General features: G+C 47.1%; 1 protein-coding gene across 3 annotated transcripts in view; it reads right to left on the bottom strand.

Moving 5' to 3' along the window:
- IRAK1 (interleukin 1 receptor associated kinase 1) overlaps positions 1-16,851 on the bottom strand; it is a 956,043-nt gene that overhangs the window by 189,524 nt on the left and 749,668 nt on the right. For all 3 annotated transcript variants that reach the window (XM_069645435.1, XM_069645436.1, XM_069645437.1), the window contains exon 10: positions 3,389-3,457. In XM_069645435.1, the coding sequence (XP_069501536.1) occupies positions 3,389-3,457 (69 nt within the window). The remainder of the gene's footprint in view (positions 1-3,388; positions 3,458-16,851) is intronic.

Here is a 16,851-nt window from a genome sequence, read left to right as displayed (position 1 = left end):
TGTTGCTGCTTTGTAGCACCCTTTTCCAGTCTGCCTGTTTTTGAACCTTTACTTGATTTCCAGCTTTTGACTACTATATTGAAAGAGTATAGAACCTTTCCGTGGGCATCGGTTTGGACTTAGTGCTTCAACCCTGACACTGGCTACTGAAGGTTAAAACATATTATGGACTTTGCTTTCTTTTTTGGACACCCGGACGGGGGTGATGTCAGGATTCTACCCAACGCTACATCCGCACATTCAGACACTGTTTATGGCATAATTGCAGAGTTAAAACCTACAAACTGCCTCTGCATTCATTTACTTGTTTTACTGCTGCAGTTTTGGACCAATCTAATTTTATGTTCCATTCCAGGATTTGGGTTAAACTAGCAGAAGCATTTTGGTACATATATGCTGTCCGAGAGGCAGACGGCTGGAGGAGGCATACTAAGTACATTTGTTTGCAGCAAGCTACTGAGATCTGGAGAGGCCCCGATTGCATTCACCTGTTCCAAACTACTGCAGGCTAGGCTGTCGAGAGCTCAAGGGACTTTAATTACAATCCACAGCTGCAAGCTACTGAAACTGGGTCTGGGCTTGATTGAACACAGCTGCCTGAAACTGCAATCAGCTCCACCCTATTGGGCTGTTGGCTAGAAACTCACTTTGAACAGAAGCAGTTCAGTCAATTGTTCCACTGGGAGTTCGTGCCTCTGTGCTCCTGAGACCAGTGAAACTTTCCTGAATATCCTGATTTTGGCTTTTGAATCCGGTTTCTTGTTGCTGCTTTGCAGCACCCTTTTCCAGTCTGCTTTTGCAGTATCCCTGTTTTTGAACCTTCCCTTCATTTCCAACTTTAGACTTCAGAAACCTTGCCCTGTTTTGCTGTTAAAGACATTCAGTTATTGATATTTTTTCTGCCTTTCTGTAAACACCCTGTTTCCTGCAAGTATTTCTGCTTCACGTGCTTGTCCTATTTCTGCCTAGCTTTTCACCCTTTCTGCAATCCCAGTCTCTTGAAGTTTTCCTGTTTGTTCCTTGCCTGCGATATTACCAGACTTCAGTCCATAGGTCTAGCACCTGTTCTTAAGTACTGTGAGTTTCCTGAACCCCTCTTATTCGCTGTGTTCGCTGCCACCTATCTAGTCTCAGTCCTTTGCCTCATGAATTCTGATATTCCAGCCTCTGCTTTGTACTTTGTTTCTCTATCCTGTCATGTACATGGTTACTTCTTTCAACACTGCTTTCCATCTATATTACATCTTGGTCCACTGTTGTGCCTCCACTCTGTCGGTTTTCAGTGTGACCCCCTGGGTTGGTCTCTGTTCAGATCAGATAAGGGAAAGACTTATGTTGCCTTTGCCTAGTCCATTGGAGTTTTACCTACCTCAGTATATTGTACTCAGTGTAAGGATTAAACTGGAGACAACAGTCTCTTCGGCACGCCTAACTCATGACGCTGCTGTATGACAGTTGTTAAGAGTAATCTGCTGTTATATTCCAGTAAACCCTTTATTTTGATCAATCTGTGTTGGCCAGTATATTTGCTCGTCTTTGCTTTATCCCCGTTTCTTTACTTACAGCCAGCTCCTACCCATGCGGTTCCTGTGAATACTTGTTTCAACTCAGATCAGCTTGGTATGTACCCAGTTTCTGTCATATGCTAGCATTGCCTCAGGACTCTCCCCTAATCTACAGTGCATACTGAGAGATAAAGCTTTTGCCCTGTGCTCTCCAGCCACACTCCAGACACAGGCATACAAACCCACAAAGCTATGCAACAGTAAATATAAAATGTCCCTGTGAGAGGGTGCAAAAAGTAAATTCAGTGATAAGTAAATCGGTTTAATGTATGCAATGTAACTATCACTGACATGTGGGTTGAATATGGCTTGTCTTTACTGCATCTCACTTCTTATAGTCCCTCACGTTTTTTAAAGTAACTCCACCACCTTGTTAATTATGCACATTCCTACATCACCACATCACAATTTTAAGGAATCTTTCCTCATCAGTACATTTTGCTGAAAGTAAAATACTACTTTTGTACCTCTAAAATCTCAGCTTATAGAGTTTAACGTTATGTTACTCAGTTGTTCCGTGTGCATTTCAAACTTCTCTGAATCACACTTAAGATTTTATTATGCATTGGCATTCTTGGCGGATAGCGAGTGGCTACTATTTGGATCGCTCAAATGTCTTCTTTTAGAGTTTCATGTGCTATTTTGTTAAGTTATGCTATGTTACCAAGAGAAACAAGGCAGTGCTGGCAAAGGGAAAGTGCATTGTAGACAGAATGTAGGCGAAGCCAAGGCACCAAGTGAGAAAGTCAGCCCCGGATGTGCACGGGCATGACCGATAAATGCTGTATTCTGCAGGGAAGAGAGATTGGAAACAGAAAGAGTAAAGTAAGAGCTCAAAAGACGGTCACAAAAAGGGAACAGATTAATGCAAGAAACCTGAAAACAAAGAGCATGCATATCAAATCAGAACGGACAATCAGGGATAGCAAATCAGCAGAAAAGAAGAGAAATAGGGATAGCAAATCAGGAGAAATGTAGAAAACTGGATAGACAGGATGCAGCCAGAAAGAAAATCAGGTTTTCAGGTTTACAGTTTAATATTATTAGCACATGGAAATAGTTATTGACCTCTCAGCCAATCAAAACGTTTAGAGTGCTGTTAGGAACTACTGGTATTGATTGCATTCTTAACATTTTGTTTTCAGAAGCAGACAAGGAAGCAATGTAACTTCCAGGGAAGATTTTGTTTCAAGAAGACACCACCTCTCTTGCAGGAACCTTTTTTTGATGGAATATGCTATTTAATGCACAATAAAGAAAGATGAAAAATTGGAAAATGCTTTTACTTTCTTATAGAAAAACTGCTTAATTTTATATGACACGAATGCATGCTCATGTTAAACCTGTCGCAGTTCGACCAAGTTGCAATTAAAATGCCTTACTTATGAAGACAACAATGTTATTTCAATATTACAAAATAAAACCACATTGAACGTACTAGCTCAGTGGTCTGTTTACTTTACTCACTCTTAATGCACCATTTTTGACTTCCCCCCCGAAAATGCTAAAACATGGATTACTACTACCACCATGGGCTAATGGCCTTGTCGACCTTGCGACGGGGTCATTATTGCTTGGCATAATGAGCCCTCCCTCAGTTTATGAGGCTGTAACATTCCACAGGCGCTTGCTCCCATGGATCATGACTGTACTCCGATTCTTCATAAGTGTTGTTTTGGAGCCCCATAAAGCATCATACAGGCTACCAGGTGTGCCACCTGTCAGCAGTTTGAAGTATGCCAAGCTTCAGCGATTCTGGGTGATATGTGCTGCAATAGGAGTTGCTGAACCTGACTTTGCAGAAAAAGTGAATAAGTCATTACCAGATATTTGGTTTTGCCGCTTCCTCCATTCTGTATGGCCTGTTGTCCTGTTAGATTTTCCAACAATACCTGTTAAAACAAACACAGATTATGCCAGAATGCAACAATGTGTTGCAAAAATATATTTCAACCATTTTAATACAATGAACGAAAAGCAGTTTTGTCGTTTAAAAAAGTGATAATATGCAGATACTTGCTCTCCTGGTTTAAATTCCAGCAGTACACAAAACCCCATAACTAGTTACTTATCAATGGCTGAAAAATGTCACAAAGCTATTTCAGAAGAAAAGAATCTGAAAGCTTTAAGTGCTCAGGAGTAGCTGGAATTCGGTGCTGGCTGAAGCAGCAGGCATTACGTGGTAACCATCCAACTGTAATAAGTTATTACAGTTACAGTAGTGTAATTTATAACAGGCGAGTTACACACTTCTAGACTGTACCGAGTACATTTCCTAGAAATCCTGAGTCAAGTTCTCCAGAAGCTAGGAATGGGAACACAATCTCTTCAGACAAAGGTATTATCGGGTGTTAAACTGGAACACGCAAGGTCCCAACACTTTTAAATCCAAACAGATGAGAGAACAAATATTTGGAAATAATGATATAATAATCTTCCAGGAAACTTGGCTTGTTAATCCATTGGAAATTGAGGGCTTCACATTACCCACTCTGCCTGCGTTACAAAAGGCTAAAGGGAGGCCGTCAAGGAGTCTACTGATGGCATTTAGGAATTCCACAAGTAAAAAAAATAGACCTCATCTTCCGTAATAAAATGGGTATCCAGGCCTGTAAAGTTAACCTAAGATCACAGACGCCAGATTTCCAATTTATTGTCATCAATATATACTGGAACCCCGCCTGGATCGAACTTCACACCTTTCTGTTGATCTTGTCCTCACTACTAGAAATGATACGGCTAGAATCTGGGGGCATTGATATAATACTTGCAGGGGTCTTGAATACCCAATGTATACAGTTGGCAAAGAAGAAAGAGGCAATGAGACCCCAGAGAATCTCTAATAATGGAAGATGAATTGAATTCCTGGACGCCTGGGATCTGAAAATGATAAATGGCATAGTTGCGGGTGCTATCCCGGCAGCTCCAACTTGGCAGCGTGGGAAGTAATTTTCCATAATAGACTACATTTTGTCATCAACTCTATTCTACAGCTGCTCATCGTTGAATATTAAACCCTGCGGGGGAAGTGATCATGCACGCCTAGAGCTGGTATTCTCCGATATGCTTAGTACAAAAACGGATAATCAAACACAAAAGATAATATGAAAGAAGGGAAAAATAAGGCTTTGTAAGTACAAGTCAGAAGGTCAAGATCTAAACATTAACTTATTGAGCATCCCAGAAGATATTCAAATGAAAAGCTGTCAACCAGAAAGTTTTGCAAAATGTATCTGGTGCATTACATCGCCAAGTCAGGTAACAGTAAAGAAATTTCAGCAGCATTGCCATTCGTTTGATGAGGAAAAGAAGAAATTTAGGCAAAATCTACAAAAATTGAAGAAGCTATTTCTCAGTCCTGAGTCCTATAATAGAGAGGCTAAGAAACTAACTTGTGAATACAAACACTGGTCGAAGGGTCGCAAAACGCTACGCCTCCAACAAAATGGAGAGAGAATGCTGAGCATAGTGGAGGATCCTGATAAGAGTGAAAAATCAACTATCAACTAGCTAGAATCGCAACCCAAAAGTACCCAATGCAATCTGGTGTCAGAAACCAATTGGACTGAATGTCTTAAACAGCATTTTGAAAATCCCTGTAGTGATCATCAAAGAGCCCATTTAGATGGCCCATGACAGTTGCACTTCGATGAGCAGAACATTGCAGATGCAATATTGAAATATTCATCCTCTCGAGCTGCCAGTCCGAATGGGCTGACATATCAAATCCTAAAGAACACCACAGTCCTTTGGTCAAGACTGCTAAACTGGCTTTTTAAAAAGAGATCCTCAAGAGACAAACATTCCCTCCACTGTGAAATAATGATATGGTTCCACAAGAGAGGCGATAGGCTAGAGCAGGCGAATTATCGCCTGATCACTCTTCTCGATATCAAGAGTAAATGGTTCATGAAATGATTGCTGCAAGAACTGGAAGATTGGGTGGAGAGGGCACATATCCTGTCTACATTTCAAACAGGCTTCAGAAGAGGACAAACATTCCCTCCACTGTGAAATAATGATATGGTTCCACAAGAGAGGCGATAGGCTAGAGCAGGCGAATTATCGCCTGATCACTCTTCTCGATATCAAGAGTAAATGGTTCATGAAATGATTGCTGCAAGAACTGGAAGATTGGGTGGAGAGGGCACATATCCTGTCTACATTTCAAACAGGCTTCAGAAGAGGACTAACAGCAGCTCTAAATGGCCTAGTACTGAATTTTGTCAGTGAAAAAGCCAGAAAAAAGGAGATCTACTGCTGTATGGAGCCAGGGTGGATCTCTCAAAAGAGATCGACCAGGTAAACCAGGATCGCCTCTGGCTTAAACTACAAAGCTGGGGCACCCCTGAATACATCTTGCCAATCTCAGTGGAATTACATAGAAACACTACACTAAGAACGAGACTCGAACAGGGGCATTTGTCAGACACAATTGGAGTGGAGAAAGGAGTAAGACCAGGCTGCTTGGGGCCTCTTTTCTTCAACTTGTACTTGGCAGATATGGGCAACTCATTAGAATCAACAGCACTGGCCAGTCCGGAAATAAATGGGAGTCAAATCTGCTGGCTGGCCTATGCCGACGATATCGTCCTGCTGGACAAAACAGCAGTAGGGCTACAATGCCTTCAGACCAAGCTAGGAGAATACGCCAGAGGAAATTGTCTCTCCATCAATCCGAAGAAATCAAAAATAGTAGTTTTCAGACAGGCGAGAAAGAAGATCCACTATGCCAAATGTACTTTCGAGGGCAAGATTATTCTGAGGGTGGAAGTATTATACCTTGGCTACATGATTTATGCGTCACCATCAATAAGTAGGGTGACATTGGACATAAATGGAAAAATCATGCAGCTAAAACCACAAATGAAAAATGTTTTGTTCAAATACTGTACATTTTCAATCCTCCCTTTGACTAAATACAACGTGGCCAAGGTAGTTCCAGTTATTCTATACGGACTAGAAGCCAAACTTTTGCTCTGGAAAACGAAAAAAGTGTCAGCCTGGAAAAGAGTCATATGAGCCTCCCAATTTGCTGCCTGAGGTTTGAGTTGGGGCTGAAATCCCTGGGTTCTTTGGCTGACTGGAGATTGGTTTCCCTTTTTTCGGCTGATTACAACTGCACAACCGCATACATTGTACGCAGATATTAAGGTCCACCTTGAACATTCCAAATCACAATTACTATCTAATTTGGAATCAAGGGTTAAGGAGATTCTGAGGAAAGCAGATACAGATTTGGAGACACTAATTGACAACCCTGCAAAAACAAAAAAGGCCATAGAACAAACGGATTGGATCACAACACGCCGTTATCCCCAGCTAGCCCCCCAACTGGACCTACCTCTGCGAGTCGCCTCTCGCCGGCGTCGGAGCGCTCCGGCTCCTCTTTGCCGTGGCTCTGGATGGTGGAGGCTCCGAGCAGCTCTCCCCTGCCCCTGGGGACCTGGCTCTGAGCCCCTCCTGCCTCCGACTACACTCCGACGGGCCCTGCCGACACAGTAACGCCACGTACTCCCTGGGGAGCGGATGCAGCATTCCCACTATGGCGGAGTCCCTCCTGGAGGGGGGCCCCCAATCATCGGCTGAGGAGGACGACGGTGCTGGGGTGAGTCCTCCGACCGCGGCATCTACTACTGAGGACGCCCAAGGACAACCTCCGGGGGTGGGACGCTCCATTTGTGGCGGCTGACCTCGGGGCCCTATCGGCTCTGCAAAGCCCTGCCCTGACACCCTCTACCGGATCCATATTGGGGTTGCCCGGGTGGCTGTGGCCCCTCACCCATCTGATCTTCAGCAGCCCCTCTGGGGGCCCCAGTCCTCTCGGACCCTCCGCTGCTGCTTACTGTCACCCTGCACTGACGCCTCCCTTGGCTTCCTGTGGCGCCCCTGCCCATCTCTGGCCCACAGCGGTTTGGGGGGCCCCAACCCCCCCCCCCCATCTTCCACTCGGACTCTGGCAGCAGGGGGTGAATTGAAGGCCTACCACCTCTACTCCACTTTAAGCCTTGGACCCGCCTCGGTGGCTGTGGCCCAATTAACATCTGCTTCCCTTTTGACACCCCATTTGGAAGAAGTGGAGCGGCATCCCTGAAGCCCACAACAGCAGCCCCTCACCTACCTGAAGTCCAGCAGCCCTTTCAGGGGCACAGACCTCATGGACCCTACGCTGATGTTTGATTTCACCCTGCACCGATGCCTCCCTCGGCTTCCTGGGGTGCCCCTGCCCACCTGTGGGGGAGGCCCAAACTCCCCCATCTTCCACCTGGACTCTTGCGGCAGGGTTTGAGTTAGAAGCTTACCACCGCTGCACCATTGTGAGCCCTGTGCCCACCTTTCACCCCATCCTATTGGTGTTGCCACTATCCCCCTCAGGCTGGGAAGTCCACTTTGCCTGCTTGCCCCGGGGGTGCCCCGGCCCCCGCATTCCCCCTCGGCTGCTGCTCCCCTTGGGCCCGCTGGCCTCACGGACACCCCGAGGTTACCAGCGGATCAACCAGCATCTTACCTGTCAATCTATACCTCAACCTCAGGCTGACTCACTGCAAGCCCCCCAACCACCTAGAGCCATGGCTAAAGCGCTGAAACCCCCGAAATCCGCGGATATCTCCACCATGTTGCTGGCAACGGAAAAGGGAAAGAAACCAGAACTCCCCCAAACTCACATCACAGAAGGCTATAGAGGACAGAGGGACCCTCGCAACCAAAGACGATCTGCTGGCTTTCATGTCTGACATCAAGTCAGAATTTAGATACTGCATGACGGAACTCACCGCGAAATTAAAACAAACGAAGCAAAGAGTTAGCAACATCGAACACAGGATGGGGGAGTCTGATGAACTGGGCCTGGAGCACTCCAACTCCTTAGCGGAAGTCCAACGCACCATCCAGAGTCTAATAGACAGAACCGAGATCCTAGAATTTAAACAGGAGGATATGGAAAATCGCTCCCGGCGCAATATCCTACGCATCCGAGGAGTGCCTACATCGAACTCAGACAAAGAACTCCCCGAGTACGTGGGCAACTTCTTCCAATCATTGTTGTCGAATCTGGACGAGTCCCAGCTCTTGCTGGATCGCACTCATAGGCTTCGCCCCCGTCGAGGGACCGACTCGGACTCGCCCCCCCCCAGATGTAATTACAAGAGTCCATTTTTACACTACCAAGGAAGTCATCTCGGCGATTGGTCGCTCACGCAACAAACTATCTTTTCAGGGCTCCCCACTCCAAATTTTTCAGTATCGCTCCCCTCTATCCTTGCAGAAATGCAGAAAGGTGCGTCCACTCGCACTCTTCCACCGAGACCAGCAAATCCGCTATCGGTGGCTATTTCCTACAGCGATACAATTCTCGTATAAGAGCACCCCACGCACCATCAGCCACCTGGACGATGCAGCATCAATTTTGCACCCAGGCTCCCCTGGGACCGCGGGGTTCCCCCCCACTGGCGGAGCGAATCCCGACCCAGGCGCAACTTCCCGCAAGCAGAAATGCACCCCCTGGAGGAGAGTGCAGAGAAACTGCAAACCGAAATGTCCCCCTAAAACGATGCCTTTGAAACCTGTATGGTGACGGAATCATTGAAGCTTTTTGAAGCTTGCCGCAGACCCCATGCGGTCCACACCCTCCTCCAAGGTGGAAGTCATCATGTTACCCTTGGGGAGAACGCCAACTGGATTGGCTACCATTAGACTGGTGGCGTGGGGCCTCACCGATAGTTCAAAATCAGCCCCCCTCGCCCCAATGTTGGCCCCTTGTTGGGGGCTCGAGTTATTAGTTAGTAGTTCGCTCCTCCCGTTGGAGGCCATTTAAAAACCCTCAGCCTCATGGCTGACGATGCCCCCACAGCCATCCCTCACGGATGGACAACACGGGGAGCCTACCTCCACATTGGAAGTTGAAGTTCACCACTCTAAATGTCAGAGGCCTTCATTCCCCCCGAAGAGCAAATCTATCCTACAAATGTTGCAGGACAAGGGATCCTCCGTGGCGTTCTTGCAAGAGACCCACCTGATACCAGCCGATTTCATCCGCCTACGCAGCAGACTTCACTTTACTATTCCTAGTGTCTAATGGCACCAAGAAGGGTGGTACGTCTATTCTCTTTGCGAAAGACCTGAATCCGGAGATTCTAGACATGCTACGATGTCAGGAGGGTCGCTTTATCGCAATCAAATGCATCATTTTTGGCTAACTTTACACTCTCATCTCAGCCTACGCGCCGAACAACGATCAGGAAGGATTTGATCAGGATTTAGAGGAGGCCCTCCTTCCATTCATCGAGGGACAAATCGTCATTGGGTGATACTTTAACTGAGCACCCACCCCCTCCCACCAGAACTTAACACTAGCAACAGGATTGCTTCATCTCTTCCGGACGCTAAACATTGTTGACACCTGGAGGGTACTACATCCAGAGGAGAAGGATTTCTCCTTCTATTCATATGTGACCACCCTTTCTCTAGGATTGACTTACTACTTGCTCCCCCCCCAGCTCCCGACCTTTACGGATGAGGTCTCCATCGGCTCCCGGATCCTCTCGGACCACGCCCCAGTTTCACTAAGTATGCAAGCCGACAATCTGGACCCCCCCTCCCTGCCGCCAATGGAACCTCTACGACCCCATTCTGAATGATATGGCGGTGAGAGACTCCATTGCCAGATCGATTCAGAACTTCTTCAGGGAAAACCGGGAAGAGGACACCTCACCAGCCACCAACTGGGACACCATGAAGGCGGTGCTCCGGGGTTAATTGATCGCCCAAGGCGCGGGGGGGCTTCCATAGACAAAACCGGGTGACCTGCGCCACTCTGGAGGTGGAGGTTCAAGAAGCGAAAGCCACCCACAAACGGAAGGGCTGGTCCCCCAGAACATACAGGGCCCTACAGGTGGCAAGGAAAAGATTAGAAGCGCACTACGCCGACACCACAGCGAATTTATTGACCAGGACAAAATGATGGTACTATATCAATAACAACAAGGCCAACAAGCTGTTAGTTAGCAAACTGGCCAAAGTCAAGAGACGAAATGCCATCTAGGGCCTCCGCGACTCACAAGGAGTGGCCCAATTCGCGGATCGTGAGAAATTGCATCTGGCAGTCGCCCACCAATCGGAAATAATGACAGCAAACCTAAGGAATTTAGGTGAACAACAGGCCTACATCAAGCAGGCAGCGCTCCCACCCCTCGCACCCACGACAAGTGAAGGACTTGAAACCCCCATCAAAGGCGAGGAAGTCGACGAAGCCGTCAAAAGCCTGAAACCCAGGGCCCCGGACACAGATGGGTTTTCCACCCGCTTTTACAAGCTATTTCGACCACAACTGGTGGCGCCATTAACGCGACTATTTAACTCATTTGCCGCAAGTGGGACCATCACCCTGACCATGCAGGAGTCCACCACAGCCCTCATTCTCAAACCTGGGAAAGATCCTGAGGACACTAGCTCATATAGACCCATCTCTTTATTAAACCTGGGCGCTAATATATACTCCAAGGTCCTGACCAAGCGCCCTAACATCATAGACCCAGACCAAACAGGATTTATATCATACAGAGCAACAAAAGACAACATCCGGAGGGCCTTGGATTTGATGGAGATTGCCAACCAAGAAAATCAACCACTCGCCCTGCTGGCTCTAGATGCAACCAAGGCCTTTGACAAGGTGGACTGAAGTTAACTATGCCTCACCCTCGAATCCTTTGGCTTTGGGCCAACCTTCCGCAGAATGGTTCTAGCAAATTACCAAACACCTAGGACCCGGCTAAGAGTTAATGGCCTCCTATCAGACCCGCTCCAACTCACATGTGGAACAAGACAGGCCCCCTGTCTCCTCTGCTCTTTGCTTTAGCCATGGAGCCCTTGGCCCAGCGGATCTGCCGAAGCCCCCAGATTAGAGGCCTACAGGTGGGCCCCGACCAACAGAAAATTGCGCTCTACGCAGATGACGTGTGCGACTGACTGTCACTGCTATCGCAGCTTCCATGCAGATGGCCCTCACTGAGTTCCAGAACTTTGGGAGAGTGGCAGGGTTCGAGATCAACTTCGGGAAATCGGTGGCTCTGGCAATGGGATTGAGCCCGGAGCAGAGGGAAACCCTAGAGCAACGAAGCTCAGGCGTGGGGAAGTGCCCAGGGGTGCCCATAGTGGGTAGAAATTGAACAATCCCGCCTCCCTCTTCCCCTCCGCTTTCTACCGTTCATCCCCTCCGCCGGGCTTGGCCAGATCTGCTGTCCTCCACCAAACATTCTATGAAGGCCTGGGATTGGGCCCGCAGGCACAACAGCATTCCAGGGAACCTGAGCCCTCTTTCACCCATCTTTCTCAACCCAGCCTTCTCCCTGGGCATTCATCCAAGAAACTTTTGAAACTGGGTGGCAGGCGGCCTCGAGTCATTGGGACAGCTCTTTGAGGGAGGCCTCCCCCTCACCTTCGAACAATGCAAACAAACCTTCCAAATGGCAGAAACAGATAGGTTCACCTATGCCCAACTGAGGCACTGGTGCTCCCACCCGCTAACCTGAGAGGCAGCTACCCGAACCCCCACCCCGCTGGAATTGACAAACGACCTGCCAGCCCGAGGGAAGATCATGGCTCTCTACAGATTACTAAAGGATGACTCCTTCGCGCCAGGTCCTCGTATATGGCACAATGGGAAGCGGACCTGGGTCACGACAGAGGACCATACCTGGCTGGACATCTGGTCCAGGATGTGCACGGCCTCCCAGTGCGTCACTAATCGGGAATGTGCCCACAAACTACTGCTGCGCTGGTACTTCCCTCCTCTCCGCCTTCACCACTTTCAGCAGGCGTTGGATCCATTATGCTGGCGCCGTTGCAGGCAGCCAGGAACCTATTCCCATATGTGGTGGACTTGCCCCAAGATAGAAGAGTTTTGGTCTCAATGCCTCGCTACAATAAAGGACATCACCCGAAACAGGTCCTACTGGGGATCCCGATCCCAGATGCCTACCCAAGAACAGGTCGGAGGGCAGCACTGATAACTCAACTCTTACTAAGAGTTGGCCAAAATCACGATAGCACGCATCTGGAAAACCGAGGCGGCCCCCCCCCCCCCCCCCGACGACCCTGTGGCCGATCAAAATCTGTGACATTCTCATAGCTGAAAAGGTCACTGCGGCCAAAGCTGGCCTACTCCACCGCTTTATGAATATCTGGACACTGCTGCTAGACTATGACCAGAACTATCTGGCCCTGACCCACAAGCCACGCCTGATCGCGAGAGCCCTTCACTCAACCGGCAAAGACGCAGAGTCTGGCTTACTCAATGGGACTGAAGGACAAGACCCAGCCGGGGACACGGACAAAGGGGGTGGTACCAGGGGAGGGTCATCCTGGGGCGCATTTTAAGGGGTCCTAATCAAAGGTTAAGCTATGTTAATGTACATGTTCTATGATGTGCTGAGTTATAAATAAACACATTTACATTTTTTTTAAAAAAAAAGATATGCAGAGCCTGGCCGTGTCGAACACATTTCCAGATTGGGAGTTTAGGAAATATTTCCTCAGAATTCGACTGAATTTGGTACACACTGGAGAGGTCTTAGCCAGACAGGAACAAAGATAGACCGCTCGAACATTGTGTGAAATCTGTAAGAATCCAACAAAACAAACCTTAAGACATCTACTGATGGACTCTGAAGGGACTTGGCATATAAGGGCAGCACTGTCTGATAGATTTGTGGACAGCCCAGAGAGGATATTATCAGAAATGTTTTGGAACAGACTGATTTCGGGCTATGAGACAGCGCTGACAATAAGTGTGGTTCAGGTCTTGGAAAGAAGTGACATCACAAACTGAATACAGCTTAGTTTTGAACCCGGCTTCTGTTCCTAAGACTTCTCTCTATTTGCCATTTAGTTTTCATTTTCCACAGCTGTTCTTTGATTTTTTGATAACTTTTAAGCATGTTTGCGAACGATAATATTTCAATTGTACTCTTCTTTTTGAAGTTTCTATAGAGAACAAAAAAAGGAATTGGTATTACTGCGATTGTATTCAACTTTTTTTTATCCTTTTCTATTTTTGTAAAGGTTTTTTGTAACCATATACAATAAAAAAATAATACTGAGTTTAGAACAATAACCATGAAGAACCAGAATGGCTCCAACCACCCTCTGCATAAGAAAGGTTTTAGCAACCTCGTGGAGGCTAGGGATTAAAGTAGCGGAGGGATGCAGTCTTTCCTATCTCACAAGTAGCTAGTATCTTTCTTCCACAGGGGCGAAATATGTTCAGTTTTATAGTGGACCTAGTTTGCATGCTCACAGCTACGACCGATCCAGGTTAACGCAATGATCTGGTCAAACTCCTGGGCTTGTAAAACAGCTGCTCTGCCTCCGACAGAGCTCTGGCTCTTGAGGGTCTTCTGCATCAGCAGAGATTAGGGCCCAGACTTACTCAGCATATGCATTTTGAGACCTCGGTTCAGAAGGTTACTACCCTCTTTGGGTAATATAGCCCCAAAAGCTTAAGCCGTTAAATACCGGTCTCATGTTGGAGGCCAATGACCTCAGCGAAATTACACTCCTGTTAAGAAATACTTTTCTTTTTGCAGATTCTATCTAATTCAACAGGACCCACAACAAACTGGATGACTCGAGACCCTGGCATAATTTTTAGGTGTTGAGCCTCTTTTTAACATTACTCCCCTGCTTAACACATTTTGTTTTGGAGGTAATGGTGAGTCCTTAGGCTACCACTGCTGGGGGACACGTTCCCTCATATAAGTCAGTGATAGAGCACTACTGCGTCCCTTATGGAGAGCAGTGAAGGGGAACTATGTCCCCCTTTGCTCTGGTTTCACCAAGTGAAAATGCCCACATTGCCCAACCGGCTTGTGCACTGGTACAGTTATTTTACACTTTTGGATGCGCTACTGTGCTCTGTTCTTTTACCTCATGGCACTATATTGTGCATTACCATGTTCAAAATAGCTAGCCATGTTATTCAAGCACGGCTGTTGTGCTTGAATGACATTTTGGTTGTCTTTCTCTTAGGTCGGGTTAGGAAATGGTAATATTAGGAATTCCTGATCGTGGGCTCGGGCCACAGCACAGGAAGTAGCCTATGTGTTGTGAAAAACCAGAGGGTGTTTCACTGCCTAGACCCCGGGGATCTCTTACTCAAGTGGACAGGGCACCAGACCCTGGGGGTGGACAAGTGCAGGAGGATCACCTGGGTGAGGGGTCCTCTGGGAGTAGGGGATGAACGCCCTATGCGAGACATGGTATCTCCCTTTCCAAATACCCCGGTCTGATCCTATTTTATAGGATATTCCAACTTCCCAGATCCGCCCCCTTTCCTACACAAACACTGAGCCGAGGAAGAGGAAGTGTGAAGCTGAAAGGAGTACCACTCATGCAATACATTGCACATGTCACACTAATAAGATCAGGCAGGGTCAGGCACTTGATCTTAATTAAATACACCTGGGACCTATTAGCTCTCCCCACATGGATAAAAGGTGGAACACTAAGACACACTCTGAGAAAGGCGATGCACGGTAAGGAGCAGTTCTTCCAGGGCGATGGCGAACCAGGTGGATCAGAGACAGGCCGAGGGACGGAAAAGAGGTACGGAGAAACCTTGGATACCCCGGCGAGAGATCGTTACCTCCAAAGGGCCTTGTTGGTTGCGCAAGGAAGTCCAGCCAGAGAGAAGAGACAAATCACTTTTGTGTTTCAAGGATACCAGCCACCCTCCTGGGTGAACGGCAAAGTTGGGATGGTGCATCAACAGGTGTGGTATCAGCCTTGACTTCAGGATCAAAGCTGCAAAAGACTAAAATGAATGAACACAGCTGGTGAGTTGATGAAAGCAATGAGAGTCCGGTCTGTGTTAAATGAAACTTGATGGCAACAGTATCTGACAAATGAAGTTTGCGCGTGTGCCGATAAGACACGAGAAAGCAAAGCATTGTAAATTAAAGATACAAAATAACAGAGGGGTCTGGCGAAAGAAGAATGTCCAATCGAAATTCTGTGAAATGTCGGACGACGTCAAAGCGGCGGGAAGAGAAAGATACTGAGATGCAAAATTTGAACTGTTAGGTTTGATCCCGCCAGAGGGAAACCCGGATGTGAAAGATATCTTTGAACTTTGAAATAAGTACTGTTCTCAAAACTACATTTACCAAGAGGCCTTGGTGTAGGAAAGAAAAAGTGACGCTTGAGGAAAGGTGATCAAAAGTGGTCATGCCGAGGTAAGAGCAAAAGCCTTGCAGTTTCGAAAGTCTTCGACAGCGGAAGGAAAGTGAAAGGAGGCTTGAGCCCGACGGAGGGAAGCCTATGGAGGTTATGGAGGTGCGATTGAAGCTTGGGTAAGGAAACTCCCACAAATTGAGATTGAAAGGTTTGAGCCCGGCGGAGAGAAACCTGTACTAAATTGTGGTAACCAGAAGGAAATATATTTTTGTTTAACTGTATTTTGAGCTAAAAGGTGACCTGGGCTGGAGTGAGAGAAAGTCGAGAGGTTCAGCGGATAAACGGGTGACTTTTATTGAAGGCCAAGTGGGCCATGGTCCACGAAACAAACCGCATCCTTGTGTCTGAAGCCAGAGTGCGTCACAAAGCCCAAGTGTGCCACCTCACTCTGGTTACAAAACATGGGGAAGTGAGTTTACTCAGCCATACTGACATTTCTTTTGAACACTGATTTTTTCTTTTTGCATTACACATTTCCGTTACATATTTATTGTCTTAGAAAGAGGGCAGACATTAGGTTTATTAGTATATGTCATTTTATTTTGACTCAGCACTGACTAGGACTGTATTTTCCTTTTGGATGATGGTTGAGAAAACTCCCATTTTAGTTGTAGTGCAAGATAGGAGAGTTCCACCCCTTTTAAATCATCAATAAAGGTTTTGAAACTTGCAGCTTTTGTGTCAGTGTCTGTGATATGCCAATGTGTACCTCACAGTGTATATGGAACTGGTTTGGGCAGGGCAAGGAGCTGCCGGCAGCCCCAGTATACATGCCAACATTTATGTGAGGTCATTACTGTGCCTTACCTGGGTGGACATGATTGGTCAGCCGTACAGAGTTGGAATCTTGCAGGTACTATGATAGGTGAGCTGGGTCCTCCAGGCCAGGATTTTGTACATCAGTAGAGGATCTGGAGCTGTTTGATTTAGTGGACCGCTGGAGACCAGAATCTGAAACTAGAGTCTGCCGGAGGACAATGGAAAACAGCTGCTCGGACAGCCATTGCTCAACCAATCTACCAAAAGGCGAAATGCTGTGCTTTTATCAGCTAGGGAG

The sequence above is a fragment of the Ambystoma mexicanum genome, chromosome 2p, assembly GCF_040938575.1.
Source record: "Ambystoma mexicanum isolate Mex_15411 chromosome 2p, UKY_AmexF1_1, whole genome shotgun sequence".
NCBI lineage: Eukaryota > Metazoa > Chordata > Amphibia > Caudata > Ambystomatidae > Ambystoma > Ambystoma mexicanum.
The sequence above is the reverse complement of the archived record's forward strand: the minus strand, read 5'-3'. Positions and strand labels throughout refer to the sequence as shown.